This window comes from Centroberyx gerrardi, chromosome 13 (assembly GCF_048128805.1).
Source record: "Centroberyx gerrardi isolate f3 chromosome 13, fCenGer3.hap1.cur.20231027, whole genome shotgun sequence".
Classification (NCBI taxonomy): Eukaryota; Metazoa; Chordata; class Actinopteri; order Beryciformes; family Berycidae; genus Centroberyx; species Centroberyx gerrardi.
In genome coordinates, this window is record NC_136009.1 from 12,427,454 (window position 1) to 12,446,356 (window position 18,903).

Genomic DNA, 18,903 nt, shown 5'->3' on the forward strand with positions numbered 1-18,903 from the left:
TTTACAGTTAATCAGATAACAACCCCAAAAGAGGGGGTGGGGTTTGTGTTCATACTATTCCTCTTTTTCAATATTAATTAACTAATGCCACACTTTATTGCACTAAAGTTCCCACTGATTTAAAAGCAGCATGGATGAATTACAGTGTATATTGTGTTTCAGCTGAAATAGTAAGAGAGATAGAGCTTTCCTTTCATCTGTTAAGCTCCAAACTAAAAAGCAGTGATGAAGGCATGCAGAAAAATAGAGTGAGTCACATCCAGAGTCTTGTTGTGTCCTGTCTTTATCTGTTTTTTTTTCTTCCTCTGTTCTGTTTATGGAGGAGAGCCTGGAGAGATCATGTGAGCGTCTCCATATAGGTACAGTGAACCTTTCACAACTTTCGGCCGTTTGTGATGATTCTGCTGCCGTGTGCATTTCTTGTGACTCCTCTTGAGCAACACCCATGGGACTGCTGGACTGAGGAACTGAGCAGAGGCATGACATTAGTTTATAACTGCCAGGTGATGCGTCAAAAGCATAGCCTGTAAAAAAAAGAAAAAGAAAAAAGAAAAAAAGGCATGAGAATAAGACCAGCCCACACCACAAGAATACCAAGGAACTGGATCCTGGTCACTGGGTTGTTATTGCTAGGTATATTTCCAAATAGATTTCCTCATTCTGTGAAATGTGAGAACAGTTCCATATAAAGACATATAACTTGTAAAACAACTATCACTTAGTTTAATACCATTTTATTTATTTTTTTACCTTTATGGTGTAGCGGGGATGTAGTGGTAAACCCAGCTAAACTCACCCATTTGCAAAATGGAGTTTACCCCCTTTAGGTCTTCATTAGGCTGAAATAAAATGTAAAATATGAAACTTACAGTGGGCTATATATCATAGTAAGTAGTATCAAACGGATAAAGGTTATATCATGATCATTGATAGGGTGTTTTAAGGAAAACAAAAGCACAAATCAATGCTTTTCTGGAAAAAAAAAAATGAATGCTTTGGTTTATATGGTTGTTTGCCTGTAATGATCACCAACTGCAGGCCACCTTTTCATTTGCCAAATCACAGGAGCAAATAAACTGATTGTTTGTGTAACCTCCCATATAAATTCATTCTGAGAGATACTATATCACTATACCACTTCAAATCATGTCAGACGAATGAAGGAAAAAACACATGCAGGAGGTGAATCAACAGACGCTTCCTGCCTGCCAACAGACCTCATGATGTTTCATTTCCCCAAAAATCACACCGAGGTCTCTCCCAGTTTCAAGTGACGCGGCGTCCGTCATATGACCGGAGAGCCAATCACAAAAATCGGCAGCCTCTAGCAGGAAGCACCCGCTCCTTTATTAAAGTTGCACGGTAGTTGGTGGACCAGTGGCGTCCAGTTGTTTTGTTCAGTGTTAAACTAACGTCCTGTGACCATGAAGGCGCTTCTGCTGCTCGTGCTGACCGGCTGGTCGAGCTGGCCGCGCTCCGGCCAGTGCGCGCTCTACTCTTCGTCTTGCTCCTATTCTCCGTCGCAGTGGTGCTCGTCTCTGGAGTCAGCTGTCCAGTGTGGGGTAAGATAAGAGACGTTTCACACGGGAATATACACTGATGTGGTGTGGAGGTTAGATTGGTCGGCGACCAATCTAACCTCCACACCACATCAGTGTATATTCCCGTGTCACCATTTGTTTTTTTTTTTTTAAATGGACTGGATTCTAGATGTCTAGGTCCTAGTTTCTAGTGTCCAAATTGAGAAAATGATAACCTTTTTTTAAATGTAGGACCACTTGACTAACAGTGGAACTATGGAAAGACTGAGGAAGTACCCGTAGTTGCCCAAAAATGCTGCTACTTCTTTGTTTCTTTCTTTCTTTCTTTTTTTCTCTCTTTCTTTCCCTTTCTCTCTCACCCTCCCACATTTACAGAGACTCAATACAGCAGTTCTGAAGCACACATACCTTCCCATACTTTATCAGTTCCATACAGAATACATTATAACGTACATGACGGTGTAGATGGCTAATATTGCCTTCTGCAGGAAAGTGAGATATAAAATCCCTCCTTGCCTCAACATGTCGATGTGGCTGAACCAGTCCACTCTCCACCCAGCCTGTCTCCTTTCCTCCTTTGCTGTTTCCTGAATCAGTGCCTTGAGGGGCGACACTGCCAGACTCCAACACACACACACACACACACACACACACACACAGTCAAAACAGAAAGACAAAGGGTGAGAGAGCACATGAAGTTAACTTTGCACCCTTTCCCCCCCCCCTCGGCCAGGTGCTGAAGCAGTGCCTTGAGACTAATTTCACCAGGTCCCGTCAGACGGTGGAGTCGGTCAAGGTGGGGCTCTACTATGAGAGTCTGTGTCCCGGCTGCAGAGGCTTCCTCACCGAGATGCTGTTTCCCACCTGGCTCCTGCTGCAGGACATCATGGACGTCACTCTGGTGCCCTTCGGCAACGCAGAGGTAAGCAAACAAATAGTGGAATAGCATTTCCAGTAGCAGGAGTGGGTGATCGGTACTTGTGCCATCGTAATTAGATGTGTGACGACATCTTTTGCAAGCCACAGCTGGTAACACCTAATTTGGATAGGTTTTCAATAGAGTATCACTTCTCTACAGAATGTGCAACCCAAACCCTGACCTCACCTTAACCCCGTTTTTAAACCTAACCCTAAACCTAATATTAACCTTGGCTCAGATATTGACTTCTCTATAGACTACTTTTCACACAGTTGTGAGTATCACCAGAAGCTCAGCAGACATTTTAGTGACACATTGTAATGCCTTGATAGTAAGCTGAGTATCAGTATTGAACTATTCAAATAAAGTCTAACCCAAGAGCTATCTAAGTTAGTTTGCTTTGATTTTTTTTAAGTAGGGCTATTCAAAATGTCTTTGACTATTTTTTGCAGTTGGGGACTTCCAAGCAGAAAAGATCAACTCACCTCATTTGCTTGTTCTGCAGTTTGACTTTTGCATCGGCACTTTGCAATTTAAAGGGGAAATCCACCCTAAAACACTTTGCCACAAAAGCAGCTATTAGCAATGTACCTTGTATTTCTGGATCCATTTTGTTGTTTAGTGCTAAGTCCTACAGCAACCATATTTGGCAGGTGGGCTCCTATGGCCCCCCACTACTAAGGCAAGGCAGCCCACACATATTGGCCAGATGGTGGCACTATATCGGCCATATTTACGTTTTGTTCTGTAACTCTCATACCACAAGTCCAATTGATGCCACACTTTGTACACATATCCGGGTGTCCTAGATCTACAACTTTGCCATTGGAACTGGCTGACAGCAAGGGTTTCCTTCCAGACTCACCATTTTGCACCGACATTGGAACAATCATACAGAGAGAAATCGATTGTAGAAGAGGTAGAGAGACCAATCTCCACCAACTGTAGCCTCAGTAGAACACAGCAACAAGACATGTTGAGTTTTGAGTACGGGGCACAGCTGTCATCATAGACACACCCCAATATTCACAAACTAGTTGGCCAGCTCATTATATTCATATGCCCATGTGCCCATTCCACTTGATTGATTCACGCCTGTTCTCTGGAGGTTGTCGTCACTAACTGAAGCTGAAGTAGACGAGTAATAGAAATAATAAGAAATAGCAGAAAAGAAATAGTAAATTACAACATTCATCACAAAATAACTCCTGGAATGCAACATCACAGATTGATGATGTATAACAGTGTAAGAGTATCCAAGGGTGGATATTTCCTTTAACTGTACCAGTGAGAACAATGCTGAAAACTCTTATTTTCACGGGGATAAATACTTCTCAACAATCATGGCTGAGAATTCTGAGTTCTGAAACTACTTTCTACTAGTGATTCTGTTGCATTTATCATAGAGGGAAATGTTTTTGTCTCCTCCAGGAAACACTTGTTGACAAGAAGTATATTTTCACCTGCCAGCATGGAGAGCCGGAGTGTCTTGGCAACATGATTGAGGTAAAGTTATTTCCCAGAAGTAGAGAGAGACTGCTTGAATCATTAAATAATTAAACTCTACAATTTGGTACCATGTAATCTGCCAGAAGCTGGTGCTTAGTTCATTCATTCATCTCCCCTGGAATGCAGTACGGATCTTTAAATCCTCGTAAATATCCTCTGGTTGTTTGTGAAATTGCCATTGAAATGTCTTTGAAATGCTACAAGTTTTTATACTAAATTAAGAGATGAAGTCAATATTGATTGTCAGTCAAAGTCAACACTCTAATCACTCTGCTAATTCTGACTGGATGGGTGCTGTGCTTGTGTGTTTTCTGTTTTCAGACTTGTGTAATGAACATGACCGGCAGCGCTGCCTTCCAGATCATCTACTGTATGGAATCTGCCTCTAATGTCATCAAGGCTGCTGAGAGTGTAAGGAACTGTGTGTGTGTGTCTGTGTGTGTGTGTGTGTGTGTGTGTGTATGCATGCACGTTTGCCTGTTTATCTGTTTGTGCCACAGGTGTGACCAAGTCAACTTTGCTCGAGTCACAAGTCAGTCTCAAGTTTTGAGGCACAAGTCCAAGTCAAGTCCATGTCATTAATGTCAGGTCTCAAGTGTAAATGTGGAACACCAAGTCAAGTCAGAACAAATCAAGAGTCCAGTATCAATTTAATATCTTAAATAAAAGAAAATATCTAGAACTTTTCAATGCAATATGGTTTTAATAGGATAAAAACTTTGATTTCTATAATCAGTTTCAACTTCAATAAATTCAGTCATTCCATACAAATTCAGAAAACAGAATTTAAATTCAGTTGTCTGTCATTACTTTCAAACACAAGATCTTTTGTCAAGACTTTAGAAACCTTTTCAAGTCACCGAAGTACAAGTCCCAATTCACCAGAACCCAAGTCAAGTCAAGTCTCAAGTATTCTCTTCATGCATCAAGTCAAGTCTCAAGCAATTCAAATTGTGACTCAACTCTGACTTGAGTCCAAGTCATGTGACTCGAGTCCCCACGTCTGGTTTGTGCTTCAGTGTCTTTTTGTGTGCGAGTCTCCTTGATTCTTTGTGTATTTGTCTGCCTCTCTCTGTCTCAGCTGTGTTTTTGGTCTGTCGCTTTCTCAACATTCTATTTTACAGTGCAAGTTGATCTGTTTATTTACCTCTACCCACTGTTGTTTCTAGTGTGTGGGTCTCTTTTCCCCTAATGTGAATTGGGACAACATCATGAGCTGTGTGAAAGGAGACCTGGGCAACCAGCTGATGCATCAGAATGCCGTGATGACGAGTGGGCTGGTGCCGCCACACAAATATGTGCCCTGGGTGACCGTTAACGGGGTAAGTCTCCAATGAGTTCAGTGCCAAAACCTATAGACTCTGACATTCTTCAGAAAGCATTAATTAATGACAACTCAGAACTAGGAAGCTCCAGGCCTGACCAGATGGCAGCATCATCTCTTGTTCAAGTTTGGAGGATAGAAACTTCCAATCTGACTTGTTTTGAAGTGCCCATTTCTGCCACTGCTGTTGATGCTCACTCACTAAACTAGCGATGATACAATATTGCCCCACTGAGTGTTATTATTATTATTATTATCAGAACAGTGATGATATGATCCTGTGATCGTTTTGACACTTGATCTGCTCCGAAGCTCCATTCTGTAAGTGAAAGAGAGCCGTGACTGATGTGTGTGAAGCCAGAGCTTGATGTGACCTGAAAGCTCAACGCAGCAGATGCTACTGAGCGCTGACTCTCTACCAAGCAAGAGCTCCCACTGAACCAACTCCTAATGAAAAGGAGCAAAAAAGCAGCGCCCTGTTTTTACATCAATCTTCATGCACAGTGTAAACGGGAGATAAGCTGGTCACAGTGTGGGGAATTCAAGCCCTATATCTAACTTGGTATGTCAAGAAGGCTTAAAGCCATTTTACTTCAATGCACTGATAATATACAGTGTAGAAACTGAATGTCTGCATGCAAGGAGAACCACTAAGTTCAAACTCTTGCAGAGTTTTGCAAAAATCATGGTTTGTTCAAAAAGTGCCTTTATTGATCATAGGGAATACATCAAGATGATATTTATTTTATTGCCATGCAAGTCTTTAATGCAAATGCTTTTCCATGATGTGAAAAGATCATGTAGCTTTTGGGTTGTATGTTACTCTAGGTTATGTTGGTTACAAATTACTATGTATATGTATTTAGCTGAGGGGGTGATTACTACTACTAGTTACCACTTCTCAGGTTTTATGCTTCTTTCACTGTTCCTCTTAGCCAATGCAGTCATCTGTGTTTGGCATATGTTGTCATGATTTTTAAGACTGTTCCCCTCACCATATTAAATAACCTTGCAGTTATTGTGACCAATGTACCTGCAAGTCAGGTACTGACTCTTTGGAACTCTGTTAGTTGTCTCACATTGCATTGAAAATTCTCATATATAGTAAAAGTGGTGAATGTCAGACCTGTTTTTAAGCCTGACACATACTGCTAAGTGGCATTCAACTTAGTATGGCTCACCTATGTAGCTGCCTTTGTAATTGTGACTTAGTTACTTCAAAGAGCAATACTTTTTCATGTGCTGTTTCTGTTATTTTGTCCACTGCCGTAGATCTGCTGTGAAAAATTCAACATCAGCCGCTTCAGTCTTTTGCCTACATGCTTGTTTCCATAGTTTTCAGGATACGTGTTTTTATTATTTTGCAGGAGCACACAGATGAACTGGAGACAAAAGCCATGTCTTCTCTCTTTTCTCTGGTCTGCAGCTTGTACAAGGTACAGTTACAGTATTCATCAAATCTGGGTTGATTATTAATTGAAACTCCTCTCCACATCTTTAAATCCTGTGTGCTGCACTTCTGATTTGTAAAATAGCTCTATATATCTGGGTTATAACAAGAAACAGCAGTTGACATTGAGTTTTGAGCTTCGGCACGACCTTTGACCTCCAACACCCTCTTCGTTTTTCAGGGCAAAAAACCTGAAGCCTGTGGAACGGGCAAAGACTCAAGACACTACAGGAGCTTCTGCCCCAATGAGTGAAGGACCAAACTGCACATGCCTTAATGTCTGTTCTTTTCCAGGTTTGGCCGGTGAACATGCAACATTAGCAGCACCTTGTATGAGATCTTCATATATAGCAGATGTTGTTTTAGTAGAATTGAAGAATGACATCATATACTGTATCTGTGATCTTACAATCTATTTCTATAAAGGGAAGAATTCTCATTGTATTCTCATTCCAATAACTGACATAAAAGGAATTTATTTTCTAAAAATGTGTCTTTATTGAACTCATACTGAAATCACGAAAGAGTGCTTTTTGCATGACCTACACATTAAAGCCCCAGATATGAGTCTATTATATTTTCTACAGTAAGTTTGTGGCAGCTTGAGTCAAAGATGGTGGTATTCACATGCCTCCAGTGTCCTTTGCCAACAGTCCAGTGAAACAGTGTCCTTACTGTCCTGTAGATGGCGCCCTATCCCTTAAGCTCACCCTCAGCCCCTCTTGACCAGAGAGGCAGTGCAGTACAGAAGAGAGAAACCAGCAGTGAGCCTCATGGAGGTTAGAGAGAACTGTCAGGTTAACCATGTCACATACTGTAGTGTCACACCTGGGTGTTGAAAATGTGTGAACACATTAAGTCCTGCCAGACCCCCTGAGAAAGCTTGCTTTCAGATTGATATGTTGTGTAGCACAGGGTTAATAAAGATTTAGTTCATCAGCCACTAATAATGAACCTGAATATTTCCTGAATAGTTGCTGTACATATATACCCATATAATGTCTAATTACTGTGTACTGTTTGCATTCTTATCTCGCATTTGGTTACTGCTATAACTCATTGATTTCATGTTGAATAATAAGTTATGGGTTATTATGAATGATAGAATTACTCTCAGACAGAGAGTATGAAGGGCTAGAAATAATGTTTTTTTAAGGTGCTATCTATTATAGATGATTATATTAAACAAAGAAAGTTACATAGTCTACACTATACTCACAAGCTTAAAAGCTTTAAGTTTGTGGCTAAATTTGTGAATAAGAAACCCAAAGGTCATAACATAACATTAAAAATGAATTTGTTATTCATTTTGTACTTAAAATGAATAATGTATACGTTTTAACTGTACGTTTGGTTTTCAAGCGCTGGTTGCTGTGGGTATGGGGCAGAGGGGAGGGGTCATTGAAGTTCACAACCTCTACTGCAGATTATGTGTTTGACACAGACTCAGATCCTGTTAAATATCGCTCTGTCCAAAGCCACATTTAGGTTGTAAAAGTCAGAGTCTTGCCTAACCAGAAGGTCTGGATGTGTGAGGTTCTCTGATTCTTCAGTCAGATAGACACACATGAATAATAGCCTGTCATGAAGGCAACTCCTCCATCTCACAGCCAGCTAATATCTTTACTTTCTATATCCTCTCTTCTCTGCTCCACAGTTGAACTGTTACCATTTTCTGAAATGTTGTTTGTTTTTGTCTCTAATCCGGTTACAGTCCAAGTTGAGATGCAAACTTAAATGGGTGACGGAAAAGTTAGCTGTAGTTCTTGCTGGACGAATCACAGCTGGGAATTCTGAAGAGGTGGGGAAATGGTTTTTACTGAGTGACAGTCCAGTATTGATGTCATTGATGCCCTGATCTTAAAATCTGGTTCCTGTATCCTCCTCCTCTGTGGTATCTCATTCCCAGCTGTCCTGTTCCTACAGTAGCTGAAAAGTGACAAGTGTGAGGAGAGGTTGCACATCAAAGTTTTTCAACTTCACCGAGGTAAGGTTACTTCATAGACCTTTAGGAAATACTAAATAGAAGATTATCTTATAAAAACTAAAAATAGAAATTCTGTCTGTGCCCTTGGACTCAGGTTCATTAAATCATATATTCCTAACATTGTCATTTGAGAATCCACCAGCAATAGGCCCATGACCCATTTTCTATAAGCTATAATATCAGAAACAAGGCTGTAGGCTATTTATTTGATTGATCTCTTTTATACATTTTGCCTGTGTAATCATTTTCTCATGTATTGTGCTGTGCTTTGTGTCACTGGCAAGCAGTTTGTGGAGTAGATCAGTGCAGCCTAGTATGTTAAATAAGCCCTGTCTAATCACGTGTCTAACTTAATAGTTTTAAAGTAATGCATTTAGTATGCTTGTTAAATGCTACCAAAGAGGTCTGGTAACCATTCAAAGACCTGGTTTGTATGTAAGTAATTCCACAGTAGTACAGCATCTATTTGTCTATTGATGTCAGAAATCCATTAATGACAGTAGAAAATCAATGTTGTAACAGAGACTTCACTTGCTGTTGAAGTTTGTGATACAGGATTTTAGCAATAGTTGCACTGTGCTCAGATCTATCTAATGGTCAACAATAAAATTGGAAAATCTGTCAGTGCAAACGGCTCTCCAGCTGACTATTGTTTATGGAAAGGTAGAAGTGCCTAGCAGATGGAGAGATGCAGTCACGGGATGCAGGAGAGAACAAGGACTCTTATCTGTTTCCCCTCAACACTGACGTTGTAGGAGAGATGCCCTAAGAGCTGAGTCCCAAACACTATCGCACTGTGAGAACCACATATTGTGTTGAAGGTGATATGGTCGGGGCCTTAGGACCTGAAATCAGATAAAGCTTCCAAAAACATGTCAGAGTGAGCTTTCCAAGGCTCGTCACATTTTCAGCAACAGCACAAAAACACAACAGCCCTGTGTGCAACCTGCCTTTAGATCTCTGTAGCTAACAGTTTTTCTCAGACTCAGTGTCTCTTCAACAAGTTAAACTAAGGCCAAGCTTGGAGGTTGTTTTTTTTAAATGTTGATTTCTGAATCGTCCATCTAAATTCTGTGTGTGTGTGTGTGTGTGTGTGTGGGGGGGGGGGGGGGGGGGGGGGAGCAAGTTGCAGGAAGCTCACACTCACTTGAGTCACAGCACTCATGTCCTGCAAAACCTATTTAACTGTACAGCCTCCTCCTACAGTCTTCACCTCATCAGCCTCCTCCAACATCACAACCCTCCCTCAGGCTCAGATCAACCATCATCCTAAACTCCATGACTAAGACCAAACACTAAAACCTGAGCTGGCTGGGTGTTTTCTTTCTCTGTTGCAGCCCCTGCACATCAGAGACTCAAAGTCACTGTCCACAGTCAATAAAGTTCTAAACTCACCTGCTAAAGTAGCTTTTAATTGATGATTTTTCACTCTTATCCTCTCCCATATCCGGGTTTGACTTGACTTGCTATCCCCTCTTTACTGTTGTTACATTCATCTATTTTGTGGCCAATTTTATGCAACTGATTTTTTTTATGGTTTGCTTGCTATTGTTTCTATAATGTCTTGATAGTTTATCTTTTTTGATTTCATGATAATTTGCTGCCTCCATTTTGGTTACCATACTGGCATTTGCATGATTTTCTGTTAAGTGTTCTTCGGTATCAGACTGCTTCATAGCTAAAATATTATTGTTTATTATCATGCCAATTATGTTTCTATGGATCTGAATATTTGTGAGCATGAACAACTCAACAAAACAGAAAACAGAAACGTAAATTTGAACATGTGATGTCATGCCAGGATGTTAATCCTGAACATAGCTTGAATTTGGGGAAAACAGTGTATTTTTCTGGGGGTAAGGGTTTGTTTTCTGGGTATGATATAGCCAAGAGGGAGCATGTAAATTAACAAGCGTCTAATCGCTATAGCTTCGCGATAGCTGCGACCACGTAGCCTACACAAAAATTTCCCCACCCTTTGGCGGCCACAGTTATGCACCTTTTTGTTATAGGCCACTCCCACTACCACACCCCCTTTTTGCCAATTGGCATGAACAGTTAATCAGCTGTCCTTTGGCTCATGACCAACCTTTCCACAAAATCTTGTGCAAGTCTGTGAATCCATTTGGAAGTTATGCGCCTTTTTGCGATAGGCCACTCCCATTTCCACGCCCCCTTTTAGCCAATTGACATGAACACAAACACACACCTTCACACACACACACTTGACCTCCATGCCACATTTCAGCCTCCTATGGCGAAAACTGTGGCCGCCAAAGGGTGGGGAAATTTTTGTGGACCAACCAAACAACCAACCGACCAACCGACAGAGCGAGCTATAGAGCTGCTGGTCGCAGCTAAAAATAGGATGGGACCTAAGACTGAGCCTTGAGGAACTCCACAGGTAATGAGATGATGGAGAGTAGGCAGGAGGTGTGATGCATCGCGCTTAATTTCTCCTCTGGGACAGCTGGTAGGTTTCTCTCTAGCTAGTGAGATTTCAAGGCATAAAATCTATATAGCGACGGGTCAAATGACTTGGGAAAATATCGACAAGACACAAGAACTCTCCTGTCAACAGCATGTCTGCATTAGGTGAGTGTGTACGTTCGTTTTCGTAAAATACTGTCCAAGGCGGCGGGTGTGCCGCCATGTTGCACTGAAGAAAAATAGCGGCTCCTTACCGACTGAAAAAAGAGAAAAGAATATTGTTACTGACTCTTTCCTTTTTGCTGTAATTTGGCTAAAAACAACCAAACAACCCACCGTGAAAGAGCAAATCATTGCGAACATATCGTCATTTCCTCTCTTTGGTTGGACTTTGTCAAAGTTGTTTTCACACCAAAATGATCCGCACCATGGTCTGAATGGAAGAGGACCGAGACCGCCGATTTTTGGCGAACCTTGTGCAAGTTTTTGGTCCGCACCCGAGTCCGCATGACGTGTTCACACCTGTCAATATCCGAATTTAGCAATGGAGATTATGATTATTATGGAGATTGATGGAGTTTCTGAAAAAGAGTAAATGTGGTCAGTCAACTTCCTGAATAAATCACAGTTAAAAAAAAATAGTAATAGTAAACCAAATAGTAATTTTCTGTGTATTGAGCATCTATAGATTTGACTTATCTTAATGCCGTCACAGAATGAGTCCTTTGTGCTCTGGTTGGACTATTTAAGATAATTGGAATCATATGATCTAATGTTCTAATCACATTGAACACAAATGAAATGACTGGGTTTCTTTTAAAAGCCTGACTTGTTTGATTCAATTCCATTAAATGCTATTGTGCCTAACTGTGCTGTATGGTAAATATGTTTCCTCTGCCATCCAGAGACAGTGGGACTCTTCGGAGCAGGAGCCTCTCTGAGTTCGGTGCTGTGAAGCGGCTCTTCTCAGGCACTCTGCAGCTGCCCAGGCTGTCCTGTAGATGCTCCGTGCAGGAAGGGACCGAGGAGCAACCGCTGTCCATACCCCCTGCCCCCGGCGCCAAGGCCCCCAGGAGCACAGGGACGCTCACCAGCTGCATCTCCACGGCCTTGTGAGTCAAACATCCTACTCTGTATGGTGTCGATGTCCTGGATACCTTGGATCTTGATACTCATTTTTACAAACCCTCATGCTGTTCCCACTATTTATTACTATTCTCTCCAAAACTTTGAAATAAGTAACTTTCAGTTAGAGACTCTGTTCCAACTATAAAATGATGTGTGGATATATTGAACTTTTGGATAACTCTTCATGCTTTTTATTTTAAGAGTTTTTCCCCCATAGAAACAAGTAAACATGTCGTCCCCACGAATGATGCAGGGCCAATTGGTAGCAAGTAAACAAACGTTGTAGCGCCCCCCTTAGGCCAATCTGTCTAGTTTTAAAGAAGCCACAATGGAGCAGTGAGATGCATTATTCCCTTAAGTTTCATGAAAATCCAATCAGTGGGGTCTGAGCATGATGGGCGGACTGACTTACTGACTGACAGATGGACTGGGGCCGATCCGTAGAATGAATAGTGACATCTGGTGGTCAAATTGTAAACCCTTTTAAAAGATAAATTCTTTCTAATTAATTCAACTTTTTGAATTTCCAAGCTGAATCGAGAACACTTCCAGCTGCTTTCAGCTAGCCCACACATTTCTCCAGGAAATGTACTTTTCCAGTTTGACTTTTTATATCTACTCTAATTGGCAGTCAGCACTGTATTTTGCTTGTGAAAATGTATTGTGACCCAGGACGCAGGTCAGACAATTTAAAATGCACTGTAAAAAGAAAAAAAAAAGTCAGACCATTTAAAATGGGTCGTAAAGAAAAAGTGTATCAGTGTGAAAAGTTTTTATCCCCAGTTCCCGAAAGGTCGGGCACTTTTTCAGGATGAATGCTTTCTGCAGAACAGTGATGATTGTTGTTTAATATTTGTTTCTAATCCACATCAGCTGATGTCTTGTTTTCCTCGGGTCCCAAGTCATCAGTTATTCATTTGTGGTCAATCAATAACCGACTCTCTGGTTAAGATGCAACCATTTACACTCGGAGTCATAACGTTTTTTATGTTAGTTAGTGCCAGCGCTTAATCATTTTGTTGCACTTTATCCTAGATCCATTTTTATGCTTGTACGCTGAGGTTGTGGAATAATGTGTTATGTGGTCCCTGTGAGTCCAACATGTACTTTTGTAAAACGTTAGTGTCAACAGAGACCTCCGTTCAGGACAACAGTTGGTTTGCAGCACCCTCTTCCAGCTCCTCTTCCAGCTCCATTCTTCCCAAAGTTATTTGATGCATTAGTGTTGAGTATTCAGAAGGGAAACAGAGCTTGGTGATGAATTTTATGTGGTCACACAGCCTGTTTTCACCGCCTACTGTAGGTGATGGAAGATTATATGCTTCTTTAGCATATGATCCGAGGAAGGCTCCTGCTTAAGGCAGTGACCTCCCCTCTGTCACACTGCTGAACAATTATCACTATAATAGATCAGCCAAACAAGGCCCTTATGATTGTTTCCATGACGACGTTCACGCTGCTGTCGCAAACACACTGCAGCTCTAGCGTGAAACTGTAAACTAGCCTCCTTAGTGTGTGTGTGTGTGTGTGTGTGTGTGTGTGTGTGTGTGTACTGCATGCTCTGGAGCCTGGTTGTGTCAGCATGAGATTGGATCAAAATACAAAACCATATCATTCCACCCACCAAACCACTCTTCTCTGGTGCTATGCTCATTTTTCTCCCATAATTTTTTTGTTCTTTTTTCCAAGTATCCTAGGAATGCAGACAGGCCTGTTTTGACTACGTATTCCCCCCTTGCTATCTGATGAGGCTAGCGCATGTGAGAGGTGGACAGATATGACTGTGCTTTGGATAAAGGATCAACTTTGTCTTTCTTTCATGGCTGACATTAGATCTGTTTATTGTGGTATTAATCAATTCCGTTTTGACTGCTTGAAACCACACACTGCAGTATAAAGTAAAACCAGGGCTATTTCTTTGACTGGTTGTGTAGCATGGCGATAGAGGGAGCTGTTGTAAGCCTGTATTAGTCTGTGCTATCCCATGGTGTGTTGTGTTTTGACAACACTAGGAGGTGTACAGAGGGAGTCCTGGGATGGCCTGGGATGTAAATCCTAATGATATAAATTCAAAGTATACATCATAGTAAAGTAGTAAGTGAATTGATATAAGTTAAAATATTGTCTGAGACAAATTAAAAAGGTGGGTAAACAATGAACTAATAGTTGAACATATTATCAATTCACTCTTTTGGTTCCTGTCCTTTTGCCAACGAAAGACGGGCTGTACCTCCAGGAGTTAAACATTGGGAATTAGACTCTTGCACCCGTCAATGTTTTCCATACTAGTGACTAAAAAGCAACGCTGCCACAGTTGTCATGACTCTTATGATGTTGATGGACTGAAATGCCTCTCATTGTGTTCCCTCTCTGTGAAGAGGGCCATGTGTTCGCCTGTTTAGAAGTTGGTAGTGCAGTTTTGATGCAGGGCCAGAGGAACTGTTTATGAAGTAGCATATGAGGGCAGGGGTCGTTTTAAACCTGACAATGTCCCAGATGTTTGGAGAACTGAATAAAATTCAGTTGATGATTAATCTATTGTGATACAATGACTTTAATATGAGGTTTTTATTTCATAGGTTCTTCAACATCCCTTTGTCTTATCAGATTTTACTGTTTAAACGTTATACAGTACTGTGGGGACTTTGCAAGCAATTTTCCCACTGCTGAGTTGTTTGATTTTATGCAAAATTATCACACAATATAAGAGACAGTGGTTGCTTTTATGATTAGTTTTCAATGGCACACACATTAGCACTGAATGACAAATGTATTACTTTATATCTGGCACACACTACTTCCAGCATTCTTTAGCTTGAGAATGATTCTGCGAGAGAAAAGTATTTTTGCTTTGTTCGGTAGTTAGCTGTTAGAACCACAATTTTTTCAGTGACTTTCTGTACATTTCTTAGAAAGTACGTTTTATCTAACAACTTAGTCCTTCGGTCAATTTTCCTGGTACTCAGGAGTCTGTGGTCTGGCTGTTGGTTTAAAGTTTTCGACATCAAATAAATCTTTTTTGTCTTCACCGCTGTTACTAATCAGTGTTCTTTTTGAAGGCCCACTCCGTAATTCTGTCAAATGCCATTTATCTCTGTCATCTGCTTTTTGGTCGACACCAAAACGCCTTATAGTACCGTGAATAATCCACTTAACCAAAGGGTTGATCCCTTTAAATCCGAAACATAGAATTAGTGGCCTTTTTTCCTTTTTGAACCCTGATCAGTAGGTCAAGAACTGAAGGCCTGAATGCGATAAACCAATGCGATAAACCAATCAAAACCAACCTATTAATATCTATGTAAAAACACCTTAAGAGATGATATCTATCTATATGATATTCTATATCATATTTTCTGTTCCATCATCTGTTCTACAGTCTGCTTCATTTATTTGAAGACAACCTAATTAGACCAGCTGTTTATATTTTGTCCATTTATTTGAACCATTATATGCTACTAGTCAAATTGCCCACTGAATTTGTAGTTATATCTTACAGACAGTTTTTAGGTTTCTTCAATTATCTTTTTCCTCATCCATTTCTTCAAACCATGCATGATGCTTCAAATAGATCAATAGTGACTGCAATTCCAGAAACCTCATGAAAAACAGCCACATCCTCTGTTGATGCAGCAAAATAAGCATAATCTGCGGAGGGGACAGGGGGACACGTCCCTAATGTTCAAAGTAGGCAAAATTGTCTCCCCCAAATAAAATTGACGGTTCACATGCGGTGTCTTTTGCACATGCAAATCCATTATTTTCAATGTAGGCACGCTGCAGCTGCGCTGAAAAACGTGAGCGTCGCGGTGCGCATGTGTTGCAAGTAGGGATGCCGCGATCGATCGGCCAGCAATCGGAATCGGCCGATATTCAGTATAAATATGAGATCGGAGAATTCCGATAATGCTTTATAGTCGCCGATTGCAAAAACCGATCGATGACGCAAAACACGTGAGCCATTTCTCTTCTTGAACTTCTTGAATTCATATTTCTTTAGGCTACATGTTAATTAAAAACGTGTAGCAATGTAACAAATGTAACAAATCTTCATGGACAACCAGTAACGTCACAGTCCGTCACGCCCGCTACTTCCCCTCATTTAATTCTCTGCTTATTTAATGCATCAATTCATCGCATGCCATGTGCGTTTGTTTACATAATGGTCTGCATGCTGCCCCGCTGTCCGCGTCGTACTGGACGACGGTCGAGACTCTAACAGCGGAGAGGCAACTGAAAAGTCTCATTTCTCTCTCTCTTAAGAACATTCACTTATACAAAAACAAAGACTGAAACGGATATATATCTTCGGAGGGTGTCTCCATTTATTTAACTGGACTCAACAACACAGGCAAGTGGCAACAGTCTGAGTCTTGTGCTTCTGTTATCTCACTAAATCATGTTGCGCCACCTAGAACGCACATGGTTTTGTTTACATAATGATCAAGTAAATATTGAGGTAGAAAAAAAGAAAATGTGGATACTTTTTAACCAGGACTCAATTTGATGGATGAAATGTATGTAAAATGGAAACTGACCCATAATACTGCTATACCAGCTGCTATAACAAAACAAAAAAACTATCTATGGCCGATCGGTATCGGCAGATATGGCTCATAGACGATCGGCGATCGGCGTCAAAAAACATTATCGGGGCATCCCTAGTTGCGAGGCGTCTTTTTTTTCAGGCGCAACCATGGCGTCCTGAGATAACAAGTACAGATCTTGTACAGGCCCATGGCACGTGTTGAATTCCGCTAGCTGCGGCCACACTGATCCGTCGGAAAATGGACACAATTATTGACGGATAGATTTCTGTCCATTGGGCTGGAATGTCAACATGGTGGGAGAGGCAGAAATACAGTAGCCCAGCTTCCCTCATAACAGTGCTTCGTCATAGAAACAAGGTAAATTCACTTGAACATAAAACGAACCGAGCCAGTAGTTTAAGCTCCTGAAACAGGTATAACCACCGGTACTGCTCTGTATTTATTTTTTCAGAACTGGAACATGCACTGCGTCGTCAAATTCAGTTCCGGCCCAATGACCCCCTTGATATAGGCCTAGCCTAGCTTTGTTTCCTCTGCCAAGAGACTCTGGGCTATTCCCGGCTAAATCCCCGGAAGCCCGATGCTGATTACGAGAGCAAAACCCCATAGGCGAGAGTAAGTAAGTAAGTAAGTAAAGTTTATTTATATAGCACCTTTCACAGAGCAAAGTCACAAAGTGCTTCACAGGAGTAAAATAGTTAAAATAAGACCATCAAATAGTAAGAAACAATAAAACAGAAAAACAAAGGACATAAAAACACACAGAAATACAGACACAAGAGGCTAGACAAAGGCCAGTCTGAACAGATGAGTCTTCAGCTGCTTTTTAAAAGTGTCAACAGAGACTGCAGATCTTAAATCCAGTGGAAGAGCGTTCCATAGTTTAGAGGCCATCTCTTAGTCAGAGACGCCCTCTAGAGGCCATCTTACGAAGCGACATCTCACTAAGCGTTACCTGACTGACTGACTGACTGACTGACTGCCTGACCTGAATTTGCCACAATGCCCTCGGCTGCGCCGTGGGAAAAATATCTTAACTTTTTGGAACGTCACAAGCGCACTGCATGTCACATAGCCTGAAAGCCTGAAATAAGCCTTGAATCGCTCACCATCCAAACGAAGGTCCAGGATCGGTGATATTCTCCGTATTCTTGTATTTCTGCTAAATCCTATATGGCCGAAGCACAGTATCCTGGCGCTCGGCCAAATTCATACGCCACGTCATCATTCATTCAGTTTGTTTGTGATACGGGACATTCACTATCGAAACCACATGTCATCAATCACCAAGCATGCCAATCATATCCCAACCTCATCCCAAACTGGACTCGTGTTTGCCTTGTGTTTGATACCTCTAGCATTTTGACTAGTCGTAATCTAATAAAAGATATCTTAAATTAGCATTTTGACTGGTCATAATGTAATGAGAAATATCTTAAATTAGCATTTTGACTAGTCATAATGTAATTAGAGGTATCTTAAATTAGCATTTCGGTTGGTCATAATGTAATGAAAGATATCTTAAATGCTAATTTACAGTACCGTATCTCTCATTACATGATGACTAGCCAAAATGCTACTTTAAGATATTTATAATGAGAACTAGGCCTGCACTGCTGCAGCAGCTGTAGTAGTAGCAGCAGCAGCAGCAGTGTTGTTGCCACTACTGACTACGACCACCTGGCTTAACTGTACTGCAGCAGCAGGAGCAGCAGCGGCAGCACCCACCACATTCCCTGGAGCCCCTGCTAAAGCTCTTACTGTGGACTTTGACAAGGGCCTACAACCCTATAAGATAAGATAAGATAACACTTTATTAATCCTCTTGGTGAAATTCAGGGAAGCTTGCCTCCCCGTCGGACAATTGAACCCCGGTCTCCTGCGTGACAGGCAGGGATACTAACGCTAAACTAATGAGGAACACAATCTGTTTGGACCACCTCAACCGCGACCACCAGATCACCGTTTGGACTGGCTGGCAGGTTGGCTTCAGCGGGACACGAACCGCGCCTCTTCGTACCAACCACCAGCTCTTCAACGAACCACGTTCACTATAGCCGCCACG

The 18,903-nt window shown here is 41.3% G+C and overlaps 2 protein-coding genes across 3 annotated transcripts in view; both read left to right on the forward strand.

Moving 5' to 3' along the window:
• The window catches only part of LOC139909315 (gamma-interferon-inducible lysosomal thiol reductase), a 108,860-nt gene extending 101,628 nt beyond the window's left edge, over positions 1-7,232 (forward strand). Inside the window, exons 2-8 of one of the 2 annotated variants that reach the window (XM_078287583.1) lie at positions 1,385-1,562; positions 2,275-2,463; positions 3,892-3,966; positions 4,291-4,380; positions 5,139-5,291; positions 6,661-6,729; positions 6,925-7,232. In XM_078287583.1, coding sequence (XP_078143709.1) covers positions 1,425-1,562; positions 2,275-2,463; positions 3,892-3,966; positions 4,291-4,380; positions 5,139-5,291; positions 6,661-6,729; positions 6,925-6,996 — 786 coding nt within the window. In that variant the 5' untranslated portion in view covers positions 1,385-1,424 and the 3' untranslated portion in view covers positions 6,997-7,232. Of the gene's footprint in view, positions 1-1,359; positions 1,563-2,274; positions 2,464-3,891; positions 3,967-4,290; positions 4,381-5,138; positions 5,292-6,660; positions 6,730-6,924 lie in introns of those variants that run through there. The other variant, XM_071896347.2, reaches the window with a different exon arrangement.
• Positions 7,233-11,954: 4,722 nt separating this feature from the next.
• The window catches only part of pde4ca (phosphodiesterase 4C, cAMP-specific a), a 57,140-nt gene continuing 50,191 nt past the window's right edge, over positions 11,955-18,903 (forward strand). Inside the window, exon 1 of the mRNA XM_071896353.2 lies at positions 11,955-12,272. Coding sequence (XP_071752454.1) covers positions 12,037-12,272 — 236 coding nt within the window. The 5' untranslated portion in view covers positions 11,955-12,036. The remainder of the gene's footprint in view (positions 12,273-18,903) is intronic.